Below are 26,194 nucleotides of genomic sequence, written 5' to 3' on the forward strand. Positions count from 1 at the left end.
TGATGAAAGTCCTCTACCTCCTTGTGCAAATCCTCCTTACTTCCTTCTCATTCCGTTTGCAAGTCCTTCTTGCTTCGATTTTTAAATCTTCCTCAGTTTTCCTTTGGAAATTTTTAGATTCAAATCCTCTACACCTCTCTGTGCAAGTTCACAGCATATGTCGTGCAAATCCTTCACGCTTCTTTGTGGAAGTGTCCCACACTTCTGTGATGAAGTCCTCTGCTTCTATGTGTGTAAATGAACGAGTCCTCCATACTTCTGTATGCAAGTCCTCCATACTTTTCTCCACACGTCTTTATGTAAGTCGTCCACACTTCCCTGTGTGAACCCTCCACACGTCTTCATGCAAGTCCTCCATGTTTCTATGATCAAGTCCTCTACTTCTCTGCACGTATGAGTCCTCCGCACTTCTATGATCAAGTCCTCTGCTTCTCTACATGTATGAGTTCTCCACACTTCAATGATCAAGTCCTCTGCTTCTCTGCATGTATGAGTTCTTCACACTTCTATGATCAAGTCATCTGCTTCTCTGCATGTATGCGTCCTCCCCACTTGTGTGTGCAAGTCTTCCACACTTCAGTGGTTAAATTCTCCACCTTTTTCTGGCAACATTTCTCAGCTTTCTTCTGTTCCAGTTCTACACACTTCTCTGTTCAACTCCCATACACTTCTGTGTTATCCCAAATGGCTGTGGCTTGTATAGTATTAGTTGCTAGAAAAAAATAGCTTGTTGGTACATACGTGAGGACAGGTGTTCAAAATAACAGAATAGGAATTTTTAGGTATTTAATTACATTTCCAGCTCGGCAGCAAGTCATTCTGTGGTAAAGTAATTCATACATTTCCATTGGGTGTGACCGCATCGAGGAAATCTGTTCTCTCTGTGAGCAATGGCAGACTAGGAGAAGTAAATTTCTAAAGAATATTTTGTGTATAGCCTATATAAGGAGGTGTATTACACTTGCAGCAGAATGAAATTACGTTGTGAAATATTTTAGAGGCACATGTGGATGAACTCTTAATTTTAATAAGTTAGGAAGCTGAGCAGAAAAACAGCATTAAAATTGTGCAAAGAGAAATGAAAAAGTTTTAAATTTGTCCTTGAGTTTGGGTACATGACTTAAGCCATATTGTTGGATTTGGTCATTGGACATTTCTAAAAATTCCTACATTTCTACAAAAGCCAAATCTGTATCAGCTGACACATTTAATTGCATTCAACAGTTTTGGAGGTACCCTAATTCCTCAACCTTTTTGCATATGAAAGAGCAACTTTTAGTACAATTAAGGCACATTTTTAATTTGATTTTAGAGACAAAACTTCATTGGTAGAGTTGGCCAGTTTCAGGGCTTTGCAAAAAGTACAATTTTATAAGTCTACAGGGAATAAAATCTTCAGAATATGCTTGAATAAACACCTTGCAACATGAGAAAAGGTTTAAAAATTACAGCAAAAAAAATCTAGATATGTTTCAATAAATTAGAAAACTTTGAGTCGCTTAGTTGACTGTGGGAAATGAGCTTCTGACCAAAAGGGTGACCAGCTCAAATTTGGATCTTCTTTGTTCACCTCCAGTGTTAAGGTGGGAAATTTGATCCAGGTCTGGTCAAGGAAATTTGGTCAAGCAAAGGTTTTACAGTTACCTCCATCAGAATTATCTGACTGCCATGGTTTAAGTGAAAAATTCTTGAGTATCGCATTCAGTGTTGGTCAGGTAAATAAACAAATAGAAAGCTTTACCCAATATTTCAGTATGTTCACCAGGAATTCCAGTATGTTCACCAGGAATTCCAGTCTGTCTAGAGTTATTTTCACACAGAAGATCAGGAACTGTATGACACAGTCAGGGCAGAGGATGAGGATTTTTTTGTCTTGTATTCACAGAAAAACATGACAAAAAAAAATTAAGAAAAAGTATCTGGTATTCAATATGGCTGATTTAGATAAAACTGCCCCGAGAACAACGGATTGTTTGAGTGTTGAACCTCTAAATCCCAAAATAACTTAATAGTGCTATTTGTTATAAAAAAAAGGCCAGTAAACATTACTAACAGTGCTGCCAATTGTTTACTGTGAGGTGTAAAAAAGGAAATGTTTGATGTAACAGTACACAGTTTGTAAGTGTGTTTGGAATGTGTTCAGGAGTCTTTCCACCCCCTGCAGTATAGAAAAAATGAGCATGCCCCATTTTGGCCCAGTCTATGTTTCTTTAGAGGGTGGGGTGATTTTTTTGTAAAGCTGCAGTCGGGAGATTTCCAGGGCTTGCAGGTAGATTTGGGGGATATTTCGTATCAGCAATTTTTTTGTGTGTGTTTAGCTAGTCCATTTTTGCAAATCAGGCACAATTTGCACAGTGAAAAATGGATGGTGAAACGCATGCCGAGTGATTTTACAGAAATATTTGGGACTTTGTGAGGAATAATTGCCCAGTGAGTTGATATAGCAGTTCTTATGAACTGTTGGTATGTGATGTACTGTAGGGGTGCTCAGGTAAGGTGTATAAGGCATTTGAAACATGGAAAACACGTTCTACATGCTTGCATGGTGTGCTGCTTTCTATTTATCAGAGGTGTTCCCTACCATTTTGTTCCGTCTTTCTGCTACACTTTCCTGTAGGTTGCAGCTTTGACCATTTAGAAATTGTGAAACTCCATGTTTTTATTAGTCCAGTCAGTTTGACCAGTATATAAATTAGTTTGTGTCTCATTACATTTCTTTAAAGTGTTACACTTCTTTGTACTGTATATATCCAGGTTGAACTGTTGCTAATAGTGTAATTTTGATACAAGGGACGGTAAATTTCTTGCCTTTTAGTTATCCAGTGATGTTGGTTTGATTTGCTGACTGCACATTTAGATACATGCAGATTGATAAATCTCGTGTATGTTCATCATAAAAAGGTGTCAGATTGAATAGAACCCAAGTTTATAATATTGAGAGAGAAAGCACATCAGTAATATTTCATGTTATACCTGTTAAAATTTAAAACTGTTAAAATAAAGGATGCGTTGCAAAACAAATACTTTGATGCAGAATAAAATGTTGCTGCTCTCATTAGCATAACTAAAAGTTGCAGGGATTTTTGCATAATTGCAAAATCTAACTACTTTCTAGATACCCCTCTAAGCTGTGAAACTGGCATTTAGCTTTAATTATTAAAATATGTAGTAATGTTGAAATCTTAGAGCGTAACAGTATAATCAAGGTACTTGTACCTATAGAGGATATATAGTAACTGTCTTCTCCACACAGTGGATATGAGGTATCACTGTCATAAGTGATACAACATCTGCACGGAGAATGCTAGTGGGATTTCCATACTGCTAGCCGGCCCAGCTTACCAAGTGAGATGGTTTAGCCTTTTGAAAAACAATGCAACAACAAGTTGTCCCTGAAAATAGTCATGTTAAGCCATGAGCCACACAGGCTGTGTGTTCTTTCAGGTGGTGAATCCCCCCCTAGGGGTGTTTACAGCATTTACCTCTGACTGGAACCAATACAAGCTGATGATACATCAAATGTATCTGATGTTACATGGAAAATACTGCTAGTTTCTGCCCAGGGGGCTGTGGTTTATTTGTGATATTTGTGTAAATTGTCTGACATCTGATTTTTTTTTTTATTCTTTTAAAGGTGTATAAGGTAATATATTCTGAGATTTCAGTGTACACAAATACATTTTATTTTCATGAAAAATGTTAGACATCTGTGAAGATGTTTTATTAATCCCAACACAGAAATGAACTGTTAAAAAAAGTACAAATTAGAATTGGCTGAAAAGTCAAGAAAACTGGCCTGGCATGTTTTTCTTTAGTTTCTCTTTTTTTTATGTTTCATTATTCTTTTAAAATCAGAAGAGACAATGTTTTTCCATCTGTCTGTTTTCATGTGGAATTTGTTGTGATGTTTTTTAATTGCTTATTTTTCATACACCGTACATGTGAAGGTCTGTTAGCAAGCTGCAGATGGTCGTGGGTTTTGCCCGGTTTCCTCCCTCCGTAATGCTGGCTGCCGTATAAGTGAAATATTCTTGAGTACGGCAGAAAACACAAATGAAATAAATAAATAAATAAAATTTCGTATGCAATGATATCAGCTCATTTGGTATGGTTTCATAGACTGAATGTATAAAAAGGACATTGTTTTTCTTTTCTCTCTCCTTTTTTTTCCACCATTTTGGCGTGCCAACATATTTGGATTTTCCTTATCTTCATCGATATGCTTACATCTTTTTTGAAATTATGAAGATATACAGTTTAGTAGAGTGGCGTCTAATTTCAGAAAAAAACCCATTTCTCATTCTTTTATAGTTTGTATGGTAAATGTGGGTATTTCATGTTTGTATGATATTCTATGAAGAATTGGTTATTGTATTTTGCAGTATTTTTTTTGCTATTATTTCAGAAGGCAGAAGTCTTGTTTTTTATCCAACAGGAAATTAAATTTTTTTCCATTTTTACTGACCACAAATCTTCATTCATTTATTATGACGTATGTTTTAAGCCTTCTCTTACCAAGAAATTCCCCTAACATAACATCGTGTATATAAGCAGCCAGATAGATGAAAGGAATAGGGTTAAAGCTGTGGATGTTAAATGACCCAAAATTCTAACTATGACAGAATTGCACATTGTGCGTAATTCTGTTCAGTTCTAGCGATCTTAGAAAAATCTTTTGAGGTTTGTGTGAAAGGCAAAAGTGAAAAATGCATGTTTCAGAAGCAAAAGTAATATTTTGTGACATTTATTTTCCTCCAAAAAATTCATTTTTTGAGGCAAAAGTCTTAGGTTATTTATTGTATCGATGTATCTCTCTAATATTGGATACTTTGATAGACACCAGCACACAGCTCAGTTTAGCACAGGTATATCTCGTCCCAGGTACGCCTTGTACCTGTATACTCGTGCTACAAAAATATTTACTTAACATTTCCACCCCCTATATTCGGCTCCTCAGTGCCACCCGCTCTTCCTGCCTCCAAGCCGTATGTATCTGACATTGGAGATGAGAGTCTGCGGTTGTCATGGAAACCAGCCGACATCCCAAAGGCTCTGAAGGGGGTTTCGCCGACTTCGTACCGGATCGAAGTGCAGGAGCTCCCAAAACAGGACTGGCAGACTCTTGTCAGCTACATCCCAGACACCACCTATAGGCTCACTGACCTTCGACCCCGTCAGGATTATAATTTCAGAATCCGAGCAGAAAACGAATTTGGACTCAGCGAACCGTCCAGGCCTTTCTACCTGCCAAGGGCAACAAGTAAGATTTTGAAACCTTGAATATGCAAATCTAATCTTGCACAAAAACCATTCAACACTGAGACATATACTTCAGGTGAAAAAATTGTTGTATAAAGCGAAGCAGAAGCTTATCTCTCCCTTACCGTTTATTATTATAAATAACAAAATTCATGATAAAGTAATTTTTTTGTGTTTATTAGAATCAATGTTAAGGTAATTGTTGAGGGTGGTATCTCGTAAAATACTGGATGTATTGACCTGAAGTGTGTCGCCAGCAGGTGAGCTCTTTGGTAGCTTTGCTATCAGATCAAAGTTTGTTTCTTCTATTCTGTACTGTTTGATATAGTAAAAATATCTTAAGGAAAAAAAGGGAATGAAGAACACTGAACTCCATAATTTTTGCATTAAGGTTTATTCATTTATTTTCGTTACAAATTCTTTTCTTTAGAAATAACATTTTCCTGGATTCAGTTTTAGTTTCAGTTTAATGGTCTCCAACAACGACTCCCATTTTAAATGTGATATATTGGCATTGCTCACCTATCAGTCATATATCATTTTATTGCTGAAATGAAGACTGTCTTAATTTATTTGTATTTTATTTATTTGATTGGTGTTTTACGCCGTACTCAAGAATATTTCACTTATACAACAGCGGCCATCATTGTGGTGGGAGGAAACTGGGCACTGCCCAGGGGAAAACCCACGACCATCCGCAGGTTGCTGGCAGACCTTTCCACTTACGGCCGACGGTCTTATAATGGGAAGAATGTTATGCATAATTTCCATTTTCCTTCCCAGCATACCCTGGAGCTGCGGTCACCAGGCCTGACATCGTTGAACTTGAACGTGAAGCCGTACGACTGAACTGGCAACGCGTAGAAATCCCGCAGTTCGAGTCCGATGAGGAACCTTTGACCTACATGATCGAAGGTCGAACGCCCTCTTCTGATTGGAGGGAGCTTGTTCGCGGCATTCGTGGGACGTCCCATCGTCTTGCAGGGCTTGAGACCAGTGAAGATTACTCGTTCAGAGTTCGGCCAGACTCCAGCACTCGTGGCCTGGGGGAGCCTTCACCACCGATGTCTCTCTCCAGAGCTTTAGGTGAGTGCTAATTGGTGATAATTGTTGCAGATTTTTAATTGGCAAAATTAGAGAGAACCCAAGGAAATTATGATTAAACTTGGTGCTCATCCTGTCGTTGAGACAGATGCTATGACTTCATGGACATGGAAAAGGCTAATTGAATTAGGTTAAAAGATTTTGTTTGTTTTGAATGTTAAAATGGAAGATATAAACGGCAAAGTGGGAGATGTAAACAGCAAAATGGGAGATGTAAACAGCAAAATGGAAGATGTAAACAGCAAAATGGGAGATGTAAACAGCTATATGGGAGATGTAAACAGCAAAATGGGAGATGTAAACAGCAATATGGGAGATATAAACAGCAAAATGGGAGATATTGGGAGATATAAACAGCAAAATGGAAGATGTAAACAGCAAAGTGGGAGATATTGGAAGATATAAACAGCAATATGGGAGATGTAAACAGCTATATGGGAAATGTAAACAGCAGTGATAGGTGAATTGGAGAATGGAAATTCTCAGTTATATGAAAAACTCCAGAATTATTGGTCAGTCCGGAATTGACCACTCGTGAATTGGTTACTCCAGGGAGTGTTGAGTTCGAACTCTTTTTACAGCTAAAGGTAAAAGGGTACAACTGTATTATTTGTTAATATGATAGGCAACTATTGCGGAATCATCGCATTTGCTATAACATAGGGGTGTCTGAAAAAAGTTTCGCAAAAGTTATGTACAGTAGACATAGTGTGGAGAAAATGGAGGGACTGAATGTCTGTGAACTGGAACTAAAGGAAATCAGGTTGTCATTTGTGACTCTGGAACACAGCGAGACAAGTGATTAGTAAATTAATGGTTTCAAATATTTTTAGGCACCTGATACAGGAGGACTGTTGCTCAAGAATAGGAGAGTTTCGAGTTTGATGTCTTTTTATCGCTATAAGTAAAAAAAAAGTCCTCCCCTCCGATGAAAAAAAGAATTCAAACTGGAAACTCTCCTATTGCTCACTCTAGAATTGGTCACTCTGGAATTGGCTACTCTTAAATTGCTCACTTGCATTCTTCTGTGGACTCTGAATAAGTAGAACAGAATAAATGTTGAGTATTTATATATCCACCATGAAAACCCAAATATTGACCCTTTTACACAGCTGCCACGGTCATATGTAAGAAGTATATTTATAAGTAAAATGTCATTGCGCCGTAGAACGTCTTGCTTGCATAAGGGTTCTTGTGTTAATTCAAAAATCAAGCAACGGGATGTTTCAAATACTGAACTTAAATTTATTTCACATGTGTTTGTGTTAGAAAATGAAATAAGCAACAGGTGGCCCCTGTGTGGCCAAGGGTGTTCGCACACTAGTGTGGCACAATGACCCAGGAGCCTCTCCATCAATGTGGTTACTGTGAATTCAAATCCAGCTCATTCTGGCTTCCTGTCCAGCCGTAGGTGGGAAGGTTGGCAGCAACCTGCAGATGGTCATGGGTTTCCCCCAGGCTCTGCCTGGTTTCCACCCACCGTATTGCTGGCTGTTGTCGTATAAGTGGAATGTTTGTGAGTACAGTGTAAAGCACCAATCAGATAAATTAATAAATAGGTAAGCAAGACTGCATCTAACATTTGACATTCCAGCTCGCACAAGGGTTCCCGTGTCGGATTTGGAAGTCGAGGAAATAGAACCAACTTCTGTCCGTCTGAAATGGGATCGTGTCCATATTCCACCGTTCGATTCCTCAGAAGAGCCTCTTCTGTACATGATTGAGGCCCAGGAGGGTCCGTATGCTGACTGGCGGACTGTGGCCAGTGGAGTGCCGACAACAGCATTCCGCCTCACTGACCTGAGACCAGAAAAGGACTACGCTTTCCGTGTCCGGGCAGAGACGGAGTATGGAATCTCAGAGCCGTCTCCTCCAAAACCACTCTACCGTAAGCCTCCAGGTAAGTTTAGTGCACTGATGAAGCTTGGATAAGAAAGAAAAATTTGTCCTGTATTATTGATTTTTTGATGTGTGACAGTAAGGGCATGCGAGGGTTCAAATCTAAGTCACGCTAGCTGCACTGTTACTTTTTGGCCGGGAGGGATATTTGTTAGCTACATGCACTTGTATATTGTCAAGTGTGGTTCCCCCACCCACTGTCACTGTTTGTAGGGTCGTGCATTTGGCATGATGAGCATTTAACAGGGTTCCTAAGGCCATTTAGAAATCTTTTTGGTCTCACATGGGAAAGTTTGTTAGTAACTTGCCAAAGTTGAATGGTTACTGCGTATTGGTTTCCTCTACCCATAAAACTGGACGCCATTGCATATTGCAACTTTCATAATAGTACAGCTAAGAACACTGGTGAAGTATTGGAAGAAGTAAATGGTGACTGTTTTTCTCCATCTCAGAGGCTCCGAGGTATCATTTGGAACCTCCAAGGATCGACTCATTTGATGCTGAAGGATTACAGTTGTCATGGAAACCTATGTCACCCCATCCTCGAATCCGCCGCGCTGACCCACCCAAATACACCATCGAGATGCGAGAAGCCCCTCAAGCCGACTGGCGACCAGTGGCTGCTGGGGTACCAGACACAAGTTTCCGATTGACTGGCCTCAGACCAGAGCAGGATTACACATTCCGTGTACGTGCGGAGATGCCACGCCTCCCAGAGCCAGTGGCGCTAATCACGCCAGCTGTCAGTCTGCTGAGGGGTGGAGGTAAGGTCATGCTGAAGCTTGTAGTGATAATGATAATAATGATAATGATAATAACAATAATAATAATTATTATTATTATTATTTAACAAAGGATGCTAATAATTGATAACAAATTAATTAATACATGGAAAGAAATGAATCCCAGTGTCTATAGCATTGTGTTTTAAGTGAAAAAGAAAACAAAAAAAAATAGTTTAGCAATAAAATAATATATATGAAATAAGATTCAGTTTTGTGTGAAGTGAAAAACACAGGCACCAGTCAGTAGGAAGCTTTTGTTATCTACCAAAAACAAAAAAGAGGTAATGAAATGAAAGGTAAAAAAAGGTAATGTGGAGGTAGTGAGTTCCATAATGAGATGCCCAAAAGGGTGTAACTTTTTTTAGATAAATGGTTCATAATTTTGTGGAGGTGATAATTGGGTAGATCAGTGTTGTTCATATTCTTCCTTGGAATTAGTTCCACGGCTTCTCAGCAGTAGCTCGTAACTTGAACGCTTGTGACTTCTGCTGCTTTTAAAAAAAGTGAACTGTATCTTGTCATGCAAAGACATTTGTAACAACTGATGGTTTTTATATTTTTTGGTAATTTTACAAATCCTGTAACACATTAAGGTAATTGTTTTACATTTTGGGGTAACCTTTTACAAATCTTGATAGGTTTGCCTGTTTACACATTAAGGTAATTGTTTTACATTTTTGGGTATCAGCCATAATACATTTTTAAGTGTTCTTTTACAAAATCAATCGTACAAATCCTGGTTATTTTACATGTTCAGATTGCGTGTATTTATGTATGCTTGGAGTCTTGTGTATGCGGATGTGTCCATATACTGTGTTTTCTTGTGGCATTCTGCCAAAGTGCTGCTGCCACTGCAGTATTATGCCGAAGACACCAGACATGACACCCAACCCAGTCACATTATACTGAAACAGTGAATCAGTGAATTTTTTGACTGATACAGTGAAAAATCTACCGAAAAGCTCAGTTCAGCTCATGCTGGTGTACAGTGGAAGGCTTGCCAGAAACCTGCGAATGGTTGTGAGCTATGCCCAGTTTTTTCCGACCATAATGCTGGTCGCTGTCATTTATGTGAAATTTTCTTGAATACAGCCTAAAAACTCAGTCAAATAAATAACATTGAAAGGGAAAAAGAAAAAAGGTTTTTCCTTGTCATGGAAGGGGTCACATGTTATTTTTGTCTCATACATCTATATTCTCCTCGCTTATAACGAGTCATATTGAAAATTGCACCATCTTATCTTGCTGATTTCCTTTTTGATTATTTTCAGTACCACCAGTAATGCCTAGTTCAGCTCCCACGATATCTAACGAAAAACCAAACTCATTGCGCTTGTCATGGAGACCAGCCAACCTCCCGTCATATCTCACAGGAGAATCTGGACCAATCAGATACCAGGTGGAGATGCTGGAGTCACCGAGCACAGAGTGGCGAACACTAGCCACCCGTCATCCGGATCTGTCCTTTGAAGTCTCGCGACTCCACCCAGACAGAGAGTATGCTTTCAGAGTCCGTGCCCAAACAGAAAGCGGAACAAGTGCCCCAACAGCACCTGCGTACCTATACAGGAAACCAAGTTAGTATTCGCTGAGGTTTCAGATGTATGGCTTTCTTTTAGCTCTCGCAAGATTATTTGTTTGATTCTTTTTTGATATTTCTTTTACATCTGCACTTACCAGAGGCTGAAAGTCTACATTTATAGTTCAAACTAGTTCAGTTTCATGAAACAGTTTTAAGTGCACATTTCATTTTCATTGTTTCTACCTGTTCATCTTGCTTTCACTTTCAGTTCCACACTTGCCCAAGGCTGAACCCCTGCTGTCGGACATCCGCCCTGACTCAGTACGGCTCACCTGGCAGGCAGTCGACGTCCCTGGCAAAGTGACAGACTTCCAGAAAGTCCTTTACATGATTGAGATGCAAGAACCGCCCAGCCAGACCTGGACACCCTTCGTCAGAGATGTTCACGAAATCAACCACAGGGTACAAAACCTCCGCCCAGATAAGGACTATGTGTTCCGTGTCAGAGCTGTGACTGATCAGGGAATGAGTGAGCCAACGATGTCTGTGTATCTGCCAAGGAGAGCTGGTAAGTCTTAACAGTAACAAGGGGGTAAAAGATTTTTGTTGAGAAGTTTGTTGTCATTCACTGTATTACTTTCAGTTTCATGATTATTCTTTCACTTTCAGTTTTCCATTTTTCTATAGTCAGTCAGTAATAGTTATGGGATTTTCTATAGTTGGGTAATTTTTCAGGTACTGGTTGTTGATACTTAAATGATTTGTACAGCCATTATTTTAATACAAGTGAAATATAGTACAGTGTTAAATTTTCAGAGACCAGAATTACCTCAAAATACCCATACAGTTTTTCATTTTAATGGTGAAAAACTCCCTAGCAGAGATTACTGACTAGCTTGTTATTCAATTCACAATTTCATTACAACTATGAAGCTAAATTTATCTTTCCAGTTCAACCCCGGCTCCCAATGGCAGAACCTTACATCTCTGAGGTCAAGGTCGATTCAGCGCGGTTGTCATGGACACCAGTTGACACTCCACCTTTTGGTGCCCAGATGGTTCCCACGACATACAGGGTAGAAATTCAGGAGCCTCCTAACACGAACTGGCAGACGCTGGTGCGTAAACTACCCACCACCAACTACCTGCTGACGAACCTACGCCCCGACAATGCGTATTGTCTGAGAGTCCGCGCGGAGAACGACTATGGAGTTAGTGAACCCACACGGGCTGTACAGCTGCCCAGGAGAGCTGGTAAGGGGAGATAATCCAAAAAAGTATTGCGTTCTAGAGCTTACATGTTGTATCTGTTGAACATTTAATAACATTTTTCTTTGTTGGTGGAGGCGGAGGTGGTTAATGTGCCAGCGTGGCGAAGTGACCTAGGAGCCTCTCACGAACGCAGTTGCAGTGAGTTCATCTAACTTAAATATGCTGGCTCCCTGTCCGGTCGTACGTGGGAAGTACTCTCAGCAACCAGCGGATGGTTGTGGGTTTTGCCTGTTTTCTGCCCAGTTTCCTCCCACCCTAATGCTGGCCATTGTATGAGTGAAATATTCTTGAGTAGAGCATAAAACACCAATAAAATAGAACAGAATAAATCTTTTGTTGATGATCAGAAATAGAGGATGCCGAATTGTTCACTGTTGTTAGTATAAATATATAAACATGTCTCAGCATGGGCACCAGTTGGACAGACAAGGAATGTGTCCATCCGTCTCTGTTGACAATTAGCACAGTTTTGGTTACACAAGTACTAAAGTTTTTATCATTCATGTTTTCATTGTCTTAAAGTAGTTGTTTACTCCTAATAAAGAAAAGTCGAAAATCTTTATTTGATAAATTATGTAATTGGAATGGATTTCTGGAACTTGTTTTTTTTAATACACTTCTGTTCATTTTGAGTCAGGTGTTACTGTATATTGATGTAAGTAAATAATTTTTTTAACAGTTGCTCCAGTAGTTCCAAGTGACATCCCTCTGGTCACTGATGTGAGGCGTGGCTCAATGCGGTTGACGTGGCAACCCGCCAACGTACCATCTTACGGAGGGTCTAACATGACCTTGCCAGTGACGTACACGATCGAGGCGCGAGAGCCTGGACATGACTGGTCTCCCTTGGTGCGAAGAATTCCACACACATCTTATTTCCTGTCGGGACTCAAACCAGAAGGAGGGACTACGAGTTCCGAGTTCGTGCTGAGAGTCAGTACGGTCTCAGTCCTCCTGGACCGTCTACTGCGTTGCCACGGCAACTAGGTATGTTGATAAATAAATGCTACTAAATGTGTGCTGCAGTCATTTTGTATTGCAGTATGTGTGAAGTTTTATTCTTGATACAGTATGTGTACTACAGTACACTGTACAGTAGTGTTTGTCCATCAGTATGTGTTCTAGAGTATGACTGGCCCAGATAGCACATTTGGTAGAGCGTCCGCTTCGGGGGCTGTAGATCCAGGGTCAATCCTGGGTCGAGTCACACCTAAGACTCCTCGCTTGGTGTTCAGCATGAACTGGTTGACCCGTATCAGTATAATGTCTTGGGCAGGGTGGTTTACTAGCCTTCAATAACTTGTCTTAATGAAGCAGCACTAGATAAAAGAGCGGTGGAAATCTGCCCTGCAACAAGGAGGCACATTACATGCACTCTAAGGATCCCTTCGTCGTCATATGACTGAAAAAATTGTTAAGTACGACATTAAACCCCACTCACTCGCTCGCTCGCTCACTCACTCACTCACTCTAAAGTATTAATAAGTATGTGTATGGCATGCAACCATACTGTTTGTGTACCACAGAGTTACCCTAATTTCTCAACCTTTTCCATATGAAAGGTCTACTTTCAGTGCAATTTATGCATCTGTTTGATTTGATTTTGGGCCTCCGTGGCTCAGTTGGTTAGTCATGCTAGCACAGCGTAATGACCCAGAAGTCTCTCACCAATGCTGTCGCTGTGGGTTTCAAGTCCAGCTCATGTTGGCTTCCTCTCCGGCCGTACGTGGGAAGGTCTTCCAGCAACCTGCGGATGGTCATGGGTTTCCCCTGGGCTCTGCCCAGTTTCCACCCACTTGGTTGTGATTTTAACAGCCTACACAGAATAATGCCCTTACAATTTGCTTGAATAAACATCTCATAACCATCCGAAAAGGCTGAAGAATTTGCAGTGTTTATCATGTGTAGGTTATCTACAAAGGATGTGTTGGACAGAGGTGCAAAAATTTCAGTTATTTTAACTGCACTTCATTTTTGGCGTATTTTTTGTGTTGGATTGTGATCAACATGATAGATTTGGGTTTCAGCAAAACACATAATGAGGTACATGTATCAAAGAATTCATATTAGATTGCAGCATGAACTTGCTGGGAGGTCTGGCAGCAACCTGCGGATGGTCGTACGTTTCCCCCAGGCTCTGGTCGGTTTTCCTCCCATCATAATGCTGGTCACTGTCGTATTAGTGAAATATTCTTGAGTACGGCGTAAAACACAAATCAAATCAAATAAATGAATAAACTTTCATGGTAAAGCTGCTGAGACACTATGTACAAGGGGATAAAACCTAATCCAAGATTTAGTGCATACGTTAGTGCAGTGATGAAAGTTGCCTTTTCCTCGGTCACATCTGTGCAAACTCCATCACAAATATAATATGTAGAACTTCATGTGTTTTGCTAACAGTTGCCAGAATCCCCATCGAAACTCCAGAAATCATCGACATTGAGCCCGACGGCCGCAGTCTAACTCTTCGATGGCGGAGGGCAGATATTCCTTCTCGTGGTGCAAGTGAGCTTATTACGTATATCATTGAGGCCCAGGAACCACCGAGCATGGATTGGTCACCGATGGCCAGAGGTGTCATGGATACAAAGTACCGCCTGACTGGTCTCCGCCCTGGTCAAGATTACCTGTTCCGTGTGCGTGCGGAGACTGGACAGGGTTTGAGCGAACCCACACTGCCTGTGACCTTCTACAGACGCATGGGTGAGTGCCAGATGATATAGAGAGATATCATACTTTGTAGCATTTATCCAGATTTCAGGGTTTTTTTACAGTGAAATGAAACTATAATTTCCTGGAAAGTTATGTAAAGTTTTGTCAATTTTTTGTTGATTTGTCTGTTTCATGCAAATACTATATCTTTCTCTTTTTGTAGAAATGTCAAAGGATCAGACTTAAAGATCTTAAAAAAATATTAATGTAAACTGTCAATATGGTTAAGTTCTGTTCTGTTGTCCATTTTGCTTTCTGTTTAAGTTTCTTGAGAGAGTTTAATTTAAGTTTAATGGATATTTGCTCCATTATAAAAGAAGACAAAGGAATGCTCTGAGACTCTTGGTCGACAGACATCGCAGTCATTCAGAAAATCTGAAATGTTCAGCTTAGTCCTGATTTCAGCCATTTTATTCTTCTGTATACTAATATGAGAGAAATCTTTTCTCAATTCAGTCTCACCCAGGGTACCAGTGGAACGACCTCAGCTGTACGACCTCGAACCCGACGCAGTGAGGTTGTCATGGCAACCCACATCCACCTACCAGGCGGAAACACCGCTCCGTTACACGGTAGAAGTTCGAGAACCGCAGATCAAGAAGTGGCGTCCAATCGCAAGGAACATACCAGAAACTTCTTACCATGTGACTGGACTGAAACCCAAGCTGGATTACGAGTTTCGTGTTCGTCCTGAAACAGACAAAGGCCTTCTGGAGCCAACGCCCTCTATCCCACTCTATAGGAAAAGAGGTTTGAGCAATTGTGATGGTTACAGGAGTTCCAATGCCAGTGGAAAACGCTCTCTTGAAAGTAAAAAAAAAAAAAGATTAAAAAAATCTGAACTTTTAAGTATTTTGCATTTTATTGCCTCAAACATGATCATGCAGTAAGTGGAAATCTGCTGAGAATGCTGGAGTTTTCTGAGCAGAGGTTAACAGGTTTCAGAATTGCCTGTTACTTTACATTGGTATTGTAAGAAGATAGTTACACTAGATTTTTAGGTATACAATTGCACCATGTGATTAGTATTGATTATTATTGATTTTTAAGCTAATTTCAAGATAAATTGAAACCACTGTTTTGCTGACACATATGGAAGGAAGACGAATCTTTTATCTTCCAATATCAGTTATCTTCCAATATCAGTTATCTTCCAATATCAGTTATCATTCAAGTATATGAACATTCATGTCAAACCAAGAATTCTAGAGTTAAGTGACAGGCTTTCTTACAATCTGCTACCCCGACTTGCAGTTTATTCCCCCTGTTCTCGAAAGATATCCACTAAGTTCGAATACCATTTACTGGCTCTCAGTCTTGATTCATAATCACACCTGTTTGTGTTTTATTCCTTTCAGTTTTACCTCCATTGAAGTTTGTGGAACCAGTGATCGTTGACGATGAACCAGAAACTGTTCGTCTCAACTGGCAGCGTGTGACAGTGCCACGCCTTGACGCTGGCGACGAAGAATTGACGTACATGATTGAGGCTCAGCGAGGACCCACCATGGAATGGCAGCCCATCGCTCGAAACATCCGAGACACATCTTATCAGCTGACAGGTCTGGGACCGTACGAGGACTACCATTTCCGGATCCGTGGCGAGAGTCGAGATTTCGGATATACGGAGCCTTCTCCGTCTCTTCCGCTCTACAGACGACCAAGTAAGGCTTCTGCTGAAGTTAGCTCCCTTGTTTTTGTTATTTCCGACCCTGTTGTGAAATATCCTGGTAGTAGTGATAGCAAAAAAGCTAAAGACAAACCCACAAAAGCATACGACAAACACTACCGTCCTTCTGTCCCAGCTTCCCCTGTGCCCTCCCCTCAGCTCCCGCGACGCACTCGCTATGACATGCCAAGACGAGGCTCCATAAACATGGAGAGACGTCCATCATTTGACGCTGCCATGGCAGAGACTAGATTAGCAAGAGACATGCAAAGAAGAGGCTCTATAGCAATGGACAGGCGACCATCCTTCGATGCCAGCATGGGAGACCGGCAAGCTTCATGGGACAGGTTAGAATCTGTATCTGAAACTGCTCGTCCTCAAAAATGGTCATCAACAGACAGACTTGCCTCCCGTGACCGTCAGCCCTCTGTGGAGCGACTGAGTTCAATGGAAAGGCGATCGTCACTGAGCAGATGGTCGTCTCTGGAAAGGTTGTCATCTCTGGATAGGCAGCCATCCTCAAGACATGAGCAGCCATCATGGCAGAAATGGGCCTCCCTGGAAAAACTTCCAACACTGGAGAAACCCTCGATCCCATCAACACCACAATTAAGACAAAGACGGTTTTCCATAAGTGGGCTGCCGTCGTTCAGTAGAACGTCGTCCACAGACAAAAGCTCCAAGTTTGATCGGCAAGCCCACATAGATCGTGGCCTAGAGTCCGATTGCCACACATCTGCTGATCGAGCTGCCTCACTGACACCCCAGCTTCAGCGTGCCAGAAGATTTTCCATACATTCATTGGACAGAGGTTACTCAAAGGATCTGAGATCTGCCTCGTTTGACAATCAACGTCGTGGTTCAATTAGCTCTCTTTCTGGGTCGACCACTAGCTTGTCTGGGAGACGTGGATCCCAAGACCTTTCTGCGTCACAGAAACTCTCCCTTGACCCTTCCTCCCCTGTTTATAAAAGCGCCGCTGAGTTTACCAAAAAGGCGACGTCTTTTGCTAAAATTGCTGCCACTTTTGCCAAAAAAGCTCCCACCTCAGCTGCCTCTTTTACGAAAGGTGCCAGTTCTTCTGACAAATATCCCACTTCCGCCACCAAATCCACCACTGCTGCCACTAAATCCTCTCAGCCTGCCAGCCAATCACCTTCCAGCATGTACTATGTGATCACCGAGGCTCCTGTTCTAGAATACATTCTTGACCACACAACTAGATACGGGAATGGATAGTTTGCTCGCCCAAACACCCTCCTCTGTGTGCAAAATGTGTGACGTGTGACTAGAAGTGTGACATAGGAAAATTCCAATATCCTGACTACGTCTTTGTGGTATTTATCTGAAACTTGTGCAGATCATTGCGGCTTCGGAGTGTATTGTGATTTTATTTCTTTGCTGTGTGATACGGAAATAGGAAATTAAGACTAGAGAGTGCAACTGTAGAAATGTGTGCTTTTTTAAATTTGCAAACTAGTTGCAAAGGGTAGTGCTGTAGATACATTGTGCAGAGAAAAGTTTAGTTTGCCTTCAACTGTCTTCAGATGTGAACTTTTGTTCAAGGATGTCATCAGTGGCTTCCCATTGGTGTTGTGAGAGATGCTTTTAATATGGAGAACCTGATCTGTTAAGAAAGTGTTCGTCAAGGTGTTTTTTTAAGTTTTAAATTGTGTCGCAGTTACCCTTTGGATAATTGGAGTGTTTCTTGCCTATCGTTGTGGAATTTTCTTGTGTAGGTATGGTGAATGTAGTTGTTCCAAGAAAGTTAGGTCGGAGTTGGCTACAGGTATATACCTTGAGTATATGGACTTGAGTTAATCTCCTATATCTTTATATCGAATGGTTTCTGGTAAACAATTTAACACTCTTACTTTATTTGATCTAAGTGTGGCAGTGTTTCAAAGACAAGAAAATGTTAAAACTGGATTTGTGAAGGAAAGTTTGGAGGTGGTTTATATATATGCTTGAAACTTATAGCAAACATTAGGACTGTGATCAAAGAATAGAATTTGTGATACCCCTAGAATGTCCTGTTGATTGGGTCATATGTGGTAAATATTTCGCGGGTAATCTGTGGTTTGTTGGTTGTTAACAGTTGCAGGCAACTCCTTGTTGACAAACCACAGGTGAAGTAGACGAAAGTTTTAGGCAAACTGGAAATGTTGTGTACAGTTGTTTTTTACGGGCAATATTATCACATTAGGTACATCATTTACTTGTCACCGGACTTTAATATTGGAGGACGTTTTTCGTTAAAGTTTAATATCGAGTTGTTTGAAGAAACATTTCGTTAGGTTGTATATGTCTGTTCGATAAGAGACGCAACAGACAAATAGTTGAGTGAGAAATTTTCTCAAGGTGTACATTACAAAAGAGATGGAGTGTGTGGAAGATGAGATATGATCCATGTCAGTTCTTAGTTTTTCGTTTGTTTATTATTATTTCTCAGTTCTTTTTATTTTTTTATCATCATCATTTATTTATCTAACTTAATATACAATTTCATTTTGACTGACCTTACAACTGATTTATTTAAAAAGTTGATCAGGTTGATCAGTACCAACATGTCTGATATCCGTTTTTCCCTCCCATTTCTACAGTCTATAGCCACTGCACCTTCAGGTCACCCTATTTTTTCTAAATTTTGGGACACTCGCTCTTCTCAATTTAGCGAGTGTATATGTAATTGTAGCAGGAATATTGAATTCATTTTTCTCACATTGTTAAACCATCTAATAAACAACATACTCATATCTTTACCTTTCCATTAGAATTAGGATAGTTCTTCTTAACCTTTCAAAAACACGTATATGGACAAAGAAGGGCTAACAATTTCCTGCAGCAAAGCAGGGTTTCTTTATTAAGTTTTAGTTCAAAGATCTGATTTAATAACACCTAGCAGTTTCATTCTTCATTTAATACTAAATACTCAGACACAGGAACTGGTTGTCCCCCTTGGTACTGATTTTAAAATCCCACTTCTGACACCAAAATTTCAAACTTAACGCAATGTATTGTCAGCCTATGTTTTCAGTCATTTATTTCATTTTTCTTTATTTAGTTTTATCATTTGTTTTATGTGTAGAGTTTAACAGTGTTTTGTATATATCAATTTGAATATCATATTGGACTGATTTTTTCTTTGAATGTTAATTTTGTTTTGTTTTTTTGTTCTACCGAAACTGACTTTGGTAATGTTTTAAAATGTTTGATCCATTCAACAACAAATACCCAGGAAAGACTTAATCATCTCAGTAAATACAAGAGATGAAAATTTCTTACTTCAGCTCAGGATTTTGTCCAAAGGTATCTAGAGTCTGGTTGATGACAAATCGTTGATAATTTAAGGCAACTAAATTTGCCTTATACGTTTTGCCATAAATACGTGAAACTTTAAGCAAACATTTCAGGTGATTTCAAGCCAACAGGGTCTTCTGAAAAACTCCATACATTTTGGTATGCTTTCTTAAATGTATACAGTTTATAATTGAAGAAGACCTTTAAATTTCTGATAACTGCTGACTTTGAAGTGTGAACAGACGTGCAAGATAATTTCGGAAGGCAGGTCTATGCTGTGGCAATGCTTTGATGTTTAACTGTATACAGACCAAACTGTAAAGTGGACTGTTATTTTGCAGCGTTTCTGTTGCAAGTCTGTGATATCTCCAACACCTATGGTTTCAGTTGGAATTGACGTGGTGAAAGCTATTTCACAAATGGTTGAAAAACTTGATGTATTAATATGCAGTGAGTTTTACGAGTCAGGTTTATGAGAATTTTCAGTTCAAGACTGTGCGATCTTGATGTCAACAGCTTGAAGGTTGAAACTTTATAGTGTTCAATGAGTGAGTGGCATGAAAAACTGAAGATTCTACTAGTTGTTGTCCTGTGTAAAATTGCATTGCCTTTAACAAGACGTAACAGCAGAACTGTTGACTAATGCTACTGACACTGTTCTCTTATCTGTAAAAAGTAGAGCGCTTTCTTTTTATTTATTTATTAACTTATTGTTGTCATGGTGGAATGAATGAGAGTGTGTTTGCGAAATGTACACTGTTACATAATGTAGGAGAAGGGATGTTGTGGGGTTGATATAAAGCGAGAAGGAAATAAACAACAAATTTTCTATTTATGCATATCCATGTTTTAGAAAAATGGGAAGTTTTGGTAATCAGAACGAAAATCATATATGTGATAGTTTGGTAAAGGTAACAAAATTCAAAAAGTTTTTAGAGCTGAAATTTGGTTATTTGTGGAATAACACAGAATTAAGACTTTTCGTAGAAAAGAACAGGATAATTAGAATGATCTAAGTCCATTTAATTCGCCTAATATTCTTCCAATACAAAAATAATGCCAATTTTTAGGACTTTAATTTTCACCATTCATTAATTTATTTTGTGCCCAGGCTCCTGTCCTGGTTGTGTAAAGGGTCTCCAGAGTATAACCAAACAAATTTTTTCACTATATGCAAATTATGACTTATACTGCATTCTGATTGGCCTTTGAAACTTCTAGCTGTGTGTGGTAAGGGTTCGGCTGTTGTCTTGAGTTTCAATCAGTTCCCTGGTTTGTTCAGTCTTGGTAGGAAGAGATCCTTCAGTGATTGTGAATGTGAAGCATTGTGGTAACCCCTAGTGGTTGTTGTTTGTGGCTAAATGGCTGAAAAATAATGGAGAGTTTTTTGTGTTATAGCTTTGAAAGCTTTCACCAAGTGGTGAATATTTGGAATGTTTTCATTGGTTTGGCTTTATGTTGTGATTTATTCATCTCCTGCTAGAATCCTGTGTGTGGATATTGGAATTGCCTTTCTTTGCAACTTGCCAACTTTCCTGTATGCAAGCTTTCGGTTTTTGTTAGTGGTAAATCTGCATTTTACCCATTTTGACTATTGCGTATTTAATGCAGTTCTAGCTTGCTGGTTAAATACTGTGATATCCAGAAAGATTATCCTAATTTGTCAAGAACTTAAGTAATCAGTAAAAATGGATTTGTTTACGAAATTAAAATATATTTGTATGTTTTAATTATATTATAAATTCCGCATTGACTTTTAAAAGGATTAAATAATAAAGTCTTATATCCACATAATAGATTGTTTAATGCAGCTACAGCAAACTTGTCAATGTAACATTTGACAATAATAATGACTTCTCACACTTCAGTTGTGATCCATGTTTTAAAACTTTACCGATGTTGTTTCGTTAACCCTTGAATATGTCTTTCAGTTATTAAATTCTACCCAATCATTAATGCTAATGGTAATTATAATGGTGTTAACAAGACCAACATGTATTTGTTAGAGTTCTTTATGACATATGTTTCTTGTCTCATTAGTGAAATGTACATGTATATATAAATTATTTTAGTCAGAATCATGTCACATTATTGTTTTGTGTAGACAGGATGAGAATTGAGATTGTACTATGTGTATGGTTGTTATAGGATGAATAAAGAGTTTAGAGCTGCTAAAGCCAAAAATCAAAATATGGTGTAAATTTTTTCTTTTTTTTTTTTTTGCTGTTTATTGAATTAATTGGTGCGTTAAATGCATTTTACTAACCATCTCGTAAAACATTTGGATTCAGCAAGAAGGTAAATGTAAATGTTGTGAAGGATTTGATGTTGTCATGTGAATTTTATCCATTTTGTGCAAATTATATTTCATTTTAAAAGGAAGTCATCATAATATATGTAAATTCTTCAAACGGAAATTGTTTTGCTACGTGAAAAGATTGGCTGCTTGTGAAATGTTGAGAATATCAGTCATTATAACAAAATTGTTACAACAATCTTTGTTTTTTACAATTACAGTTTTGCCCAATGTCCCAGTTTCTCGTCCAGTCATTGAAGACGTAGACTCGACTTCTGTTCGACTCGGCTGGCAGAGGGTCCACATCCCGTCATTCGGAAACGATGACTCACCACTCACGTTCATGGTCGAAAGTCAAGAAGGACCAGGCAGTGAATGGCGTCCAATCGCACGAGACATCCCTGATACAAAATATGTCATTCGTGATCTCAAACCCCGCCATGATTACAACTTCCGTATCCGTGGTATCAAGGGCCCAGAAATAAGTGACCCCACACCTCCACTCCCAGTATTCAGATCGCCATGTGAGTTACCTCCCTTTAGTCCGCTTCACAAGATACCTCTACACAGCTGTTGGAAGTACTTGCAACAGTTTATGTAGTGCTGTATTTATGTGACATTGATGAAAGATAAGAATCTTCCTGTAGCAGTGTATTTTATAGATCAATCTTCTTTTATGTTTAAAGATCAAAAATAATTGCAAATTTCAACAGAGTTGGAAATATTAAATTGCTATCAAAGTATAATGCCATATCTGTTCAGTTCTAATATGTGAGTTATCTCCCTTTAGTCCGCTGCAAGGTGCTCTTTTATCATGCACCGTGTTTATAGTTGAACTTTATTCAACTTTGTAAAATTAGAGAAGAATTCAAAGTATAAGGTGCTACTCCTAGCATAAAACATTGGGACCTGTGTTAATTTTAATATTCTTGTTACATTGCTAAAGTATAAAAACTTAAATATAGCTCTTCTTTGATCCAAACTTCTTACTTTTCTGAATGTCAGAATACCCCAATCTAAATTGTCTGGGTTGCTTTCATGCAGATATTTTGTACAGTGTTAAACGTGTTAGGAATTGGATTTTGGGTATATCCCGTGAGCATGTCTGTTTTATTATTTATATAAAGGTGAAATGTCAATATTTCCTTATCTGATCAAAGTAATATCTCACTGGCTAGAGTTAGGTATTATTTTTTTTATTACACACCCCAACGCCATGACGTCACAAAGAAACATTTTGTTTTATGACATTCCAATCCCAGCTAAGCAAAATGACGTCATAGTTCAAGTTCAGTCAACTTTAACATTTCTTTCATCACACAACAAGACAGAGCGCCATGCAAGACATCATGTGCGCAGTCATGCTATATACACAAGTCTGTGAAGGTCTACAGCCAAAAACATTGCTGAAACTTATTCAAATACACAAAATCACTATATTGTCATAATATAAATAATAAATAGAATATTGCATAGTGAAGGCAGGATATCATAGATATTTTTCTTGTGCTCCGCGTCTCGTGGGTTACCATTTTCACTTCTCACTGGAAGAATATTTATGATATTCAACCTCCATAGTGCAATATCCTCTGTTTATCAACCTTTTGTGTAGATTTTCACAGAACACAAAAGTAATTTTACAGTGACTACTGTATGTGCATGTAGCTTGGACTAATTGTGCTGGTTTTGTGGCCATATTGAAGACATTTTCCTCCGGTTTCTGGTGGTTCAAACTTTTTAAAAAGCCCCCCACTCAAAACAAACTTGTGTTTAGGATCCAGTAAATTGAGAGAAATTCGTGGTAAAGAAAAGAGCGAATAATAGAGCGTCCATTTTCTTGTGTATTCTGCGGCCAAAACAGGACCAGCCAATCGGATTGAAGGTTACACCCTTTGAGTTTTCAAACATTGTTTTTTCACCGTTACCACTTACTTGTAGATACATGGTACATGTAGCAGTGTGAAATCTGAAAAGTCTAAAAGTGTTGATGAAAAAAAAATATAAAATCTGTCCAGATGTAAGGATTTCAATTTCTGCACTTCATATTTTTTGCTGCTGTTTCAGTACAAGCTAATTGGAGACCTATCAGGGAAGACTTCACCAGGCCTTCCAGACCCTACTTCGAATGCCTCACTATCAGAGGTATGTTAAGTCTCTTCAAAGCAAGTATTCGTTACTTAAAATTGAAAAAAAAAACTTTTTTGGTATCTCCAAAACTTAGAACTTAGAAAATTATCTTTCCGGTGTTGCTTGAAGAGGGGTCATGGCTGATTGGTTAAGGAATTTGATTTCCAATTGCTAAAATAGGTGTGACTTCTCGCAAGACTTGGGTTAAGTCATTCATGGTTTGTGTTTAGTCATGCTTGGGGTCAGTCACAAAAGACTTGGGTGATGAAGTCACATAAGACTTGAGGGATAAGACTTGAAGTCACATGAGATTTGAAGTCATGTAAGAATTGGTTTATAAGGTCATGCAAGATTTGGGTTCTGTCCCTTTCTCCAACAAAGAATTTTAAAGATTTTCCTGCTGCCTTTGTTTATTGGGCTATGGTTGCAATACATGGTCAAAGGTTTCTGTTTGGTGTGGTTTTACATGAAGCTCCTGGCACATCGCTTGTCTTCCACTTGTATGATGTACATGTAAGTTTCCTGCACTCATAAAACAATCCGTTATTGTACATAATCTGAAAAACTCTTGTTTTTAAAAATCTTTAAAACAACAGTCGAGTAAATGAATTAATATTATGTTCTGGTTGGTATTCCAGTTCCACCCAGCATGCCCATAGAAAAGCCCATCCTCACTGACATCACTGGTGACTCTGTTGGGTTGACATGGCGACCAGCCCGAGTCCCATCTAACTCCAATCCTCCTTTGTACAATGTGGAAATCCGCAAACTCCCGAACATGAATTGGCAGAGACTGGCCGGAGGATTGACCATGACCACGTACAAGGCCACCAAACTTAACCCTGACAGAAGCTACATGTTTCGAATTAAGGCCGAAAATGAGTACGGCACAAGTGGCTCCACCATGCCAGCTTCCTTAGGCAGGCCTGGAAGTAAGTTTTTGGATGAAATGTTGTCATGTTTCTGTGTTGTTTTGTTTCAGTGCACCCCCAGAAAAATGTATTTTCTTTAATTTTATGAAATTTACACAACATCTAGTCAAGTTACGAATATATTTGTGCTAGGGTAAGTCAGAAATGTGTCTGAGAGGTGATCAAGTGCATATTTATATATTTTGTTTTATTTGCAGTTGAATTGAAGAAATCTTACCCAGAAGATGAGGATGGAGAAGACCAAGGCTTTGGTCAAAGAGGTGGGTACATGTGTGAGCATAGAGAGTAAAACCAGAGCAGTGAGGCTAGCAGATGGTCACAAGGATAACCAGGCTAAATCTGCTGTCTTGTCAATTTACTTCTGAATGTAATGCTTCAAAAGAAGAAACTAACACAGCACTACTTTGAATTCCAACTTCAAAAATGATAAAGAAGCACATTGCTGAATAGATTTTGCTGGTGTCGCATGTACATATTGTGTATGTCTGACATGTACAAGTCTGCTACTGCATAGTTACTTGTATCAATTTAACGAATATAGGCCTCCGTGGCTGAGATGGTTAGCATGCTAGCGCAGCACAATAACCCAGGAGTTTCTCACCAATGTAGTTTCTGTGAGTACAAGTCCAGCTCGTGCTGTCTTCCTCGCCAATCATATGTTGGATGGTATTCCAGCAACCTGCAGATGGTCGGGGGTTTTCCTGCTACCACACTGCTGGCAACTGTCATATACGTGAAATATTGATCACAGTGTAAGACACCAATATAATAAATAAATAAATATTAACGAATGTCTGCCATCACTGGAATATCTCCACCATATTTCCTTCACATGCTTGGCCAGATTGCAAAGTGAATCTGGTCTGTAGATTGGGGGATGTTTTTAGCCAGATTGCAAAGTGAATCTGGTCTGTAGATTGGGGGATGTTTTTAGCCAGATTGCAAAGTGAATCTGGTCTGTAGATTGGGGGATGTTTTTAGCCAGATTGCAAAGTGAATCTGGTCTGTAGATTGGGGGATGTTTTTAGCCAGATTGCAAAGCGAATCTGATCTGTAGATTGGGGGATGTTTTTAGCCAGATTGCAAAGTGTTAAGCAAAATCTGGCACATTGATTGGTGTAAGTCTTTTATTGGATTAGAAAGCCAAATCTGGTCTGAAGATTGTTGTTTTAGCTCATTTGCACAGCAAATCTTTGTGGATTGGTGATATCTTTGACTGGATTGCAAAAGCAAAATTTGGCTGACTGAGCAGAACAGGCCAACCAGAGATGGTGAAGGATTGATGAAGGATTGAATCTTATCCTTGTGCTTTGA

At 39.2% G+C, this 26,194-nt stretch overlaps 2 protein-coding genes across 6 annotated transcripts in view; both read left to right on the forward strand.

The window, feature by feature from the left end:
- Window positions 1-14,384, forward strand: part of LOC135464929 (muscle M-line assembly protein unc-89-like) — an 83,369-nt gene extending 68,985 nt beyond the window's left edge. For all 5 annotated transcript variants that reach the window (XM_064742505.1, XM_064742507.1, XM_064742508.1 and 2 more), the window contains 9 exons: window positions 4,958-5,260; window positions 6,043-6,345; window positions 7,958-8,263; window positions 8,715-9,026; window positions 10,319-10,624; window positions 10,838-11,137; window positions 11,521-11,823; window positions 12,521-12,828; window positions 14,245-14,384. In XM_064742505.1, coding sequence (XP_064598575.1) covers window positions 4,958-5,260; window positions 6,043-6,345; window positions 7,958-8,263; window positions 8,715-9,026; window positions 10,319-10,624; window positions 10,838-11,137; window positions 11,521-11,823; window positions 12,521-12,828 — 2,441 coding nt within the window. In that variant the 3' untranslated portion in view covers window positions 14,245-14,384. The remainder of the gene's footprint in view (window positions 1-4,957; window positions 5,261-6,042; window positions 6,346-7,957; window positions 8,264-8,714; window positions 9,027-10,318; window positions 10,625-10,837; window positions 11,138-11,520; window positions 11,824-12,520; window positions 12,829-14,244) is intronic.
- Window positions 14,385-14,393: 9 nt separating this feature from the next.
- Window positions 14,394-25,169, forward strand: LOC135464442 (twitchin-like). Its single transcript, XM_064741868.1, has 7 exons — window positions 14,394-14,547; window positions 15,013-15,306; window positions 15,915-16,220; window positions 22,043-22,345; window positions 23,886-23,963; window positions 24,587-24,907; window positions 25,078-25,169. The coding sequence occupies exons 1-7, from the start codon at window positions 14,394-14,396 to the stop codon at window positions 25,167-25,169; spliced, it is 1,548 nt and encodes a 515-aa protein (XP_064597938.1).
- Window positions 25,170-26,194: the final 1,025 nt, after the last annotated feature.

Source organism: Liolophura sinensis, chromosome 4 (assembly GCF_032854445.1).
Source record: "Liolophura sinensis isolate JHLJ2023 chromosome 4, CUHK_Ljap_v2, whole genome shotgun sequence".
Taxonomy (NCBI): domain Eukaryota; kingdom Metazoa; phylum Mollusca; class Polyplacophora; order Chitonida; family Chitonidae; genus Liolophura; species Liolophura sinensis.

Excerpts from the sequence above, each read along its gene's own strand:
- LOC135464442 (XM_064741868.1), top strand. The coding sequence starts at position 14,394 with ATGGATTGGTCACCGATGGCCAGAGGTGTCATGGATACAAAGTACCGC. Across the intron at positions 15,307-15,914 it reads CCCACTCTATAGGAAAAGAG|TTTTACCTCCATTGAAGTTT; the intron begins GTTTGAGCAATT and ends TATTCCTTTCAG. Across the intron at positions 16,221-22,042 it reads TCCGCTCTACAGACGACCAA|TTTTGCCCAATGTCCCAGTT; the intron begins GTAAGGCTTCTG and ends TTACAATTACAG.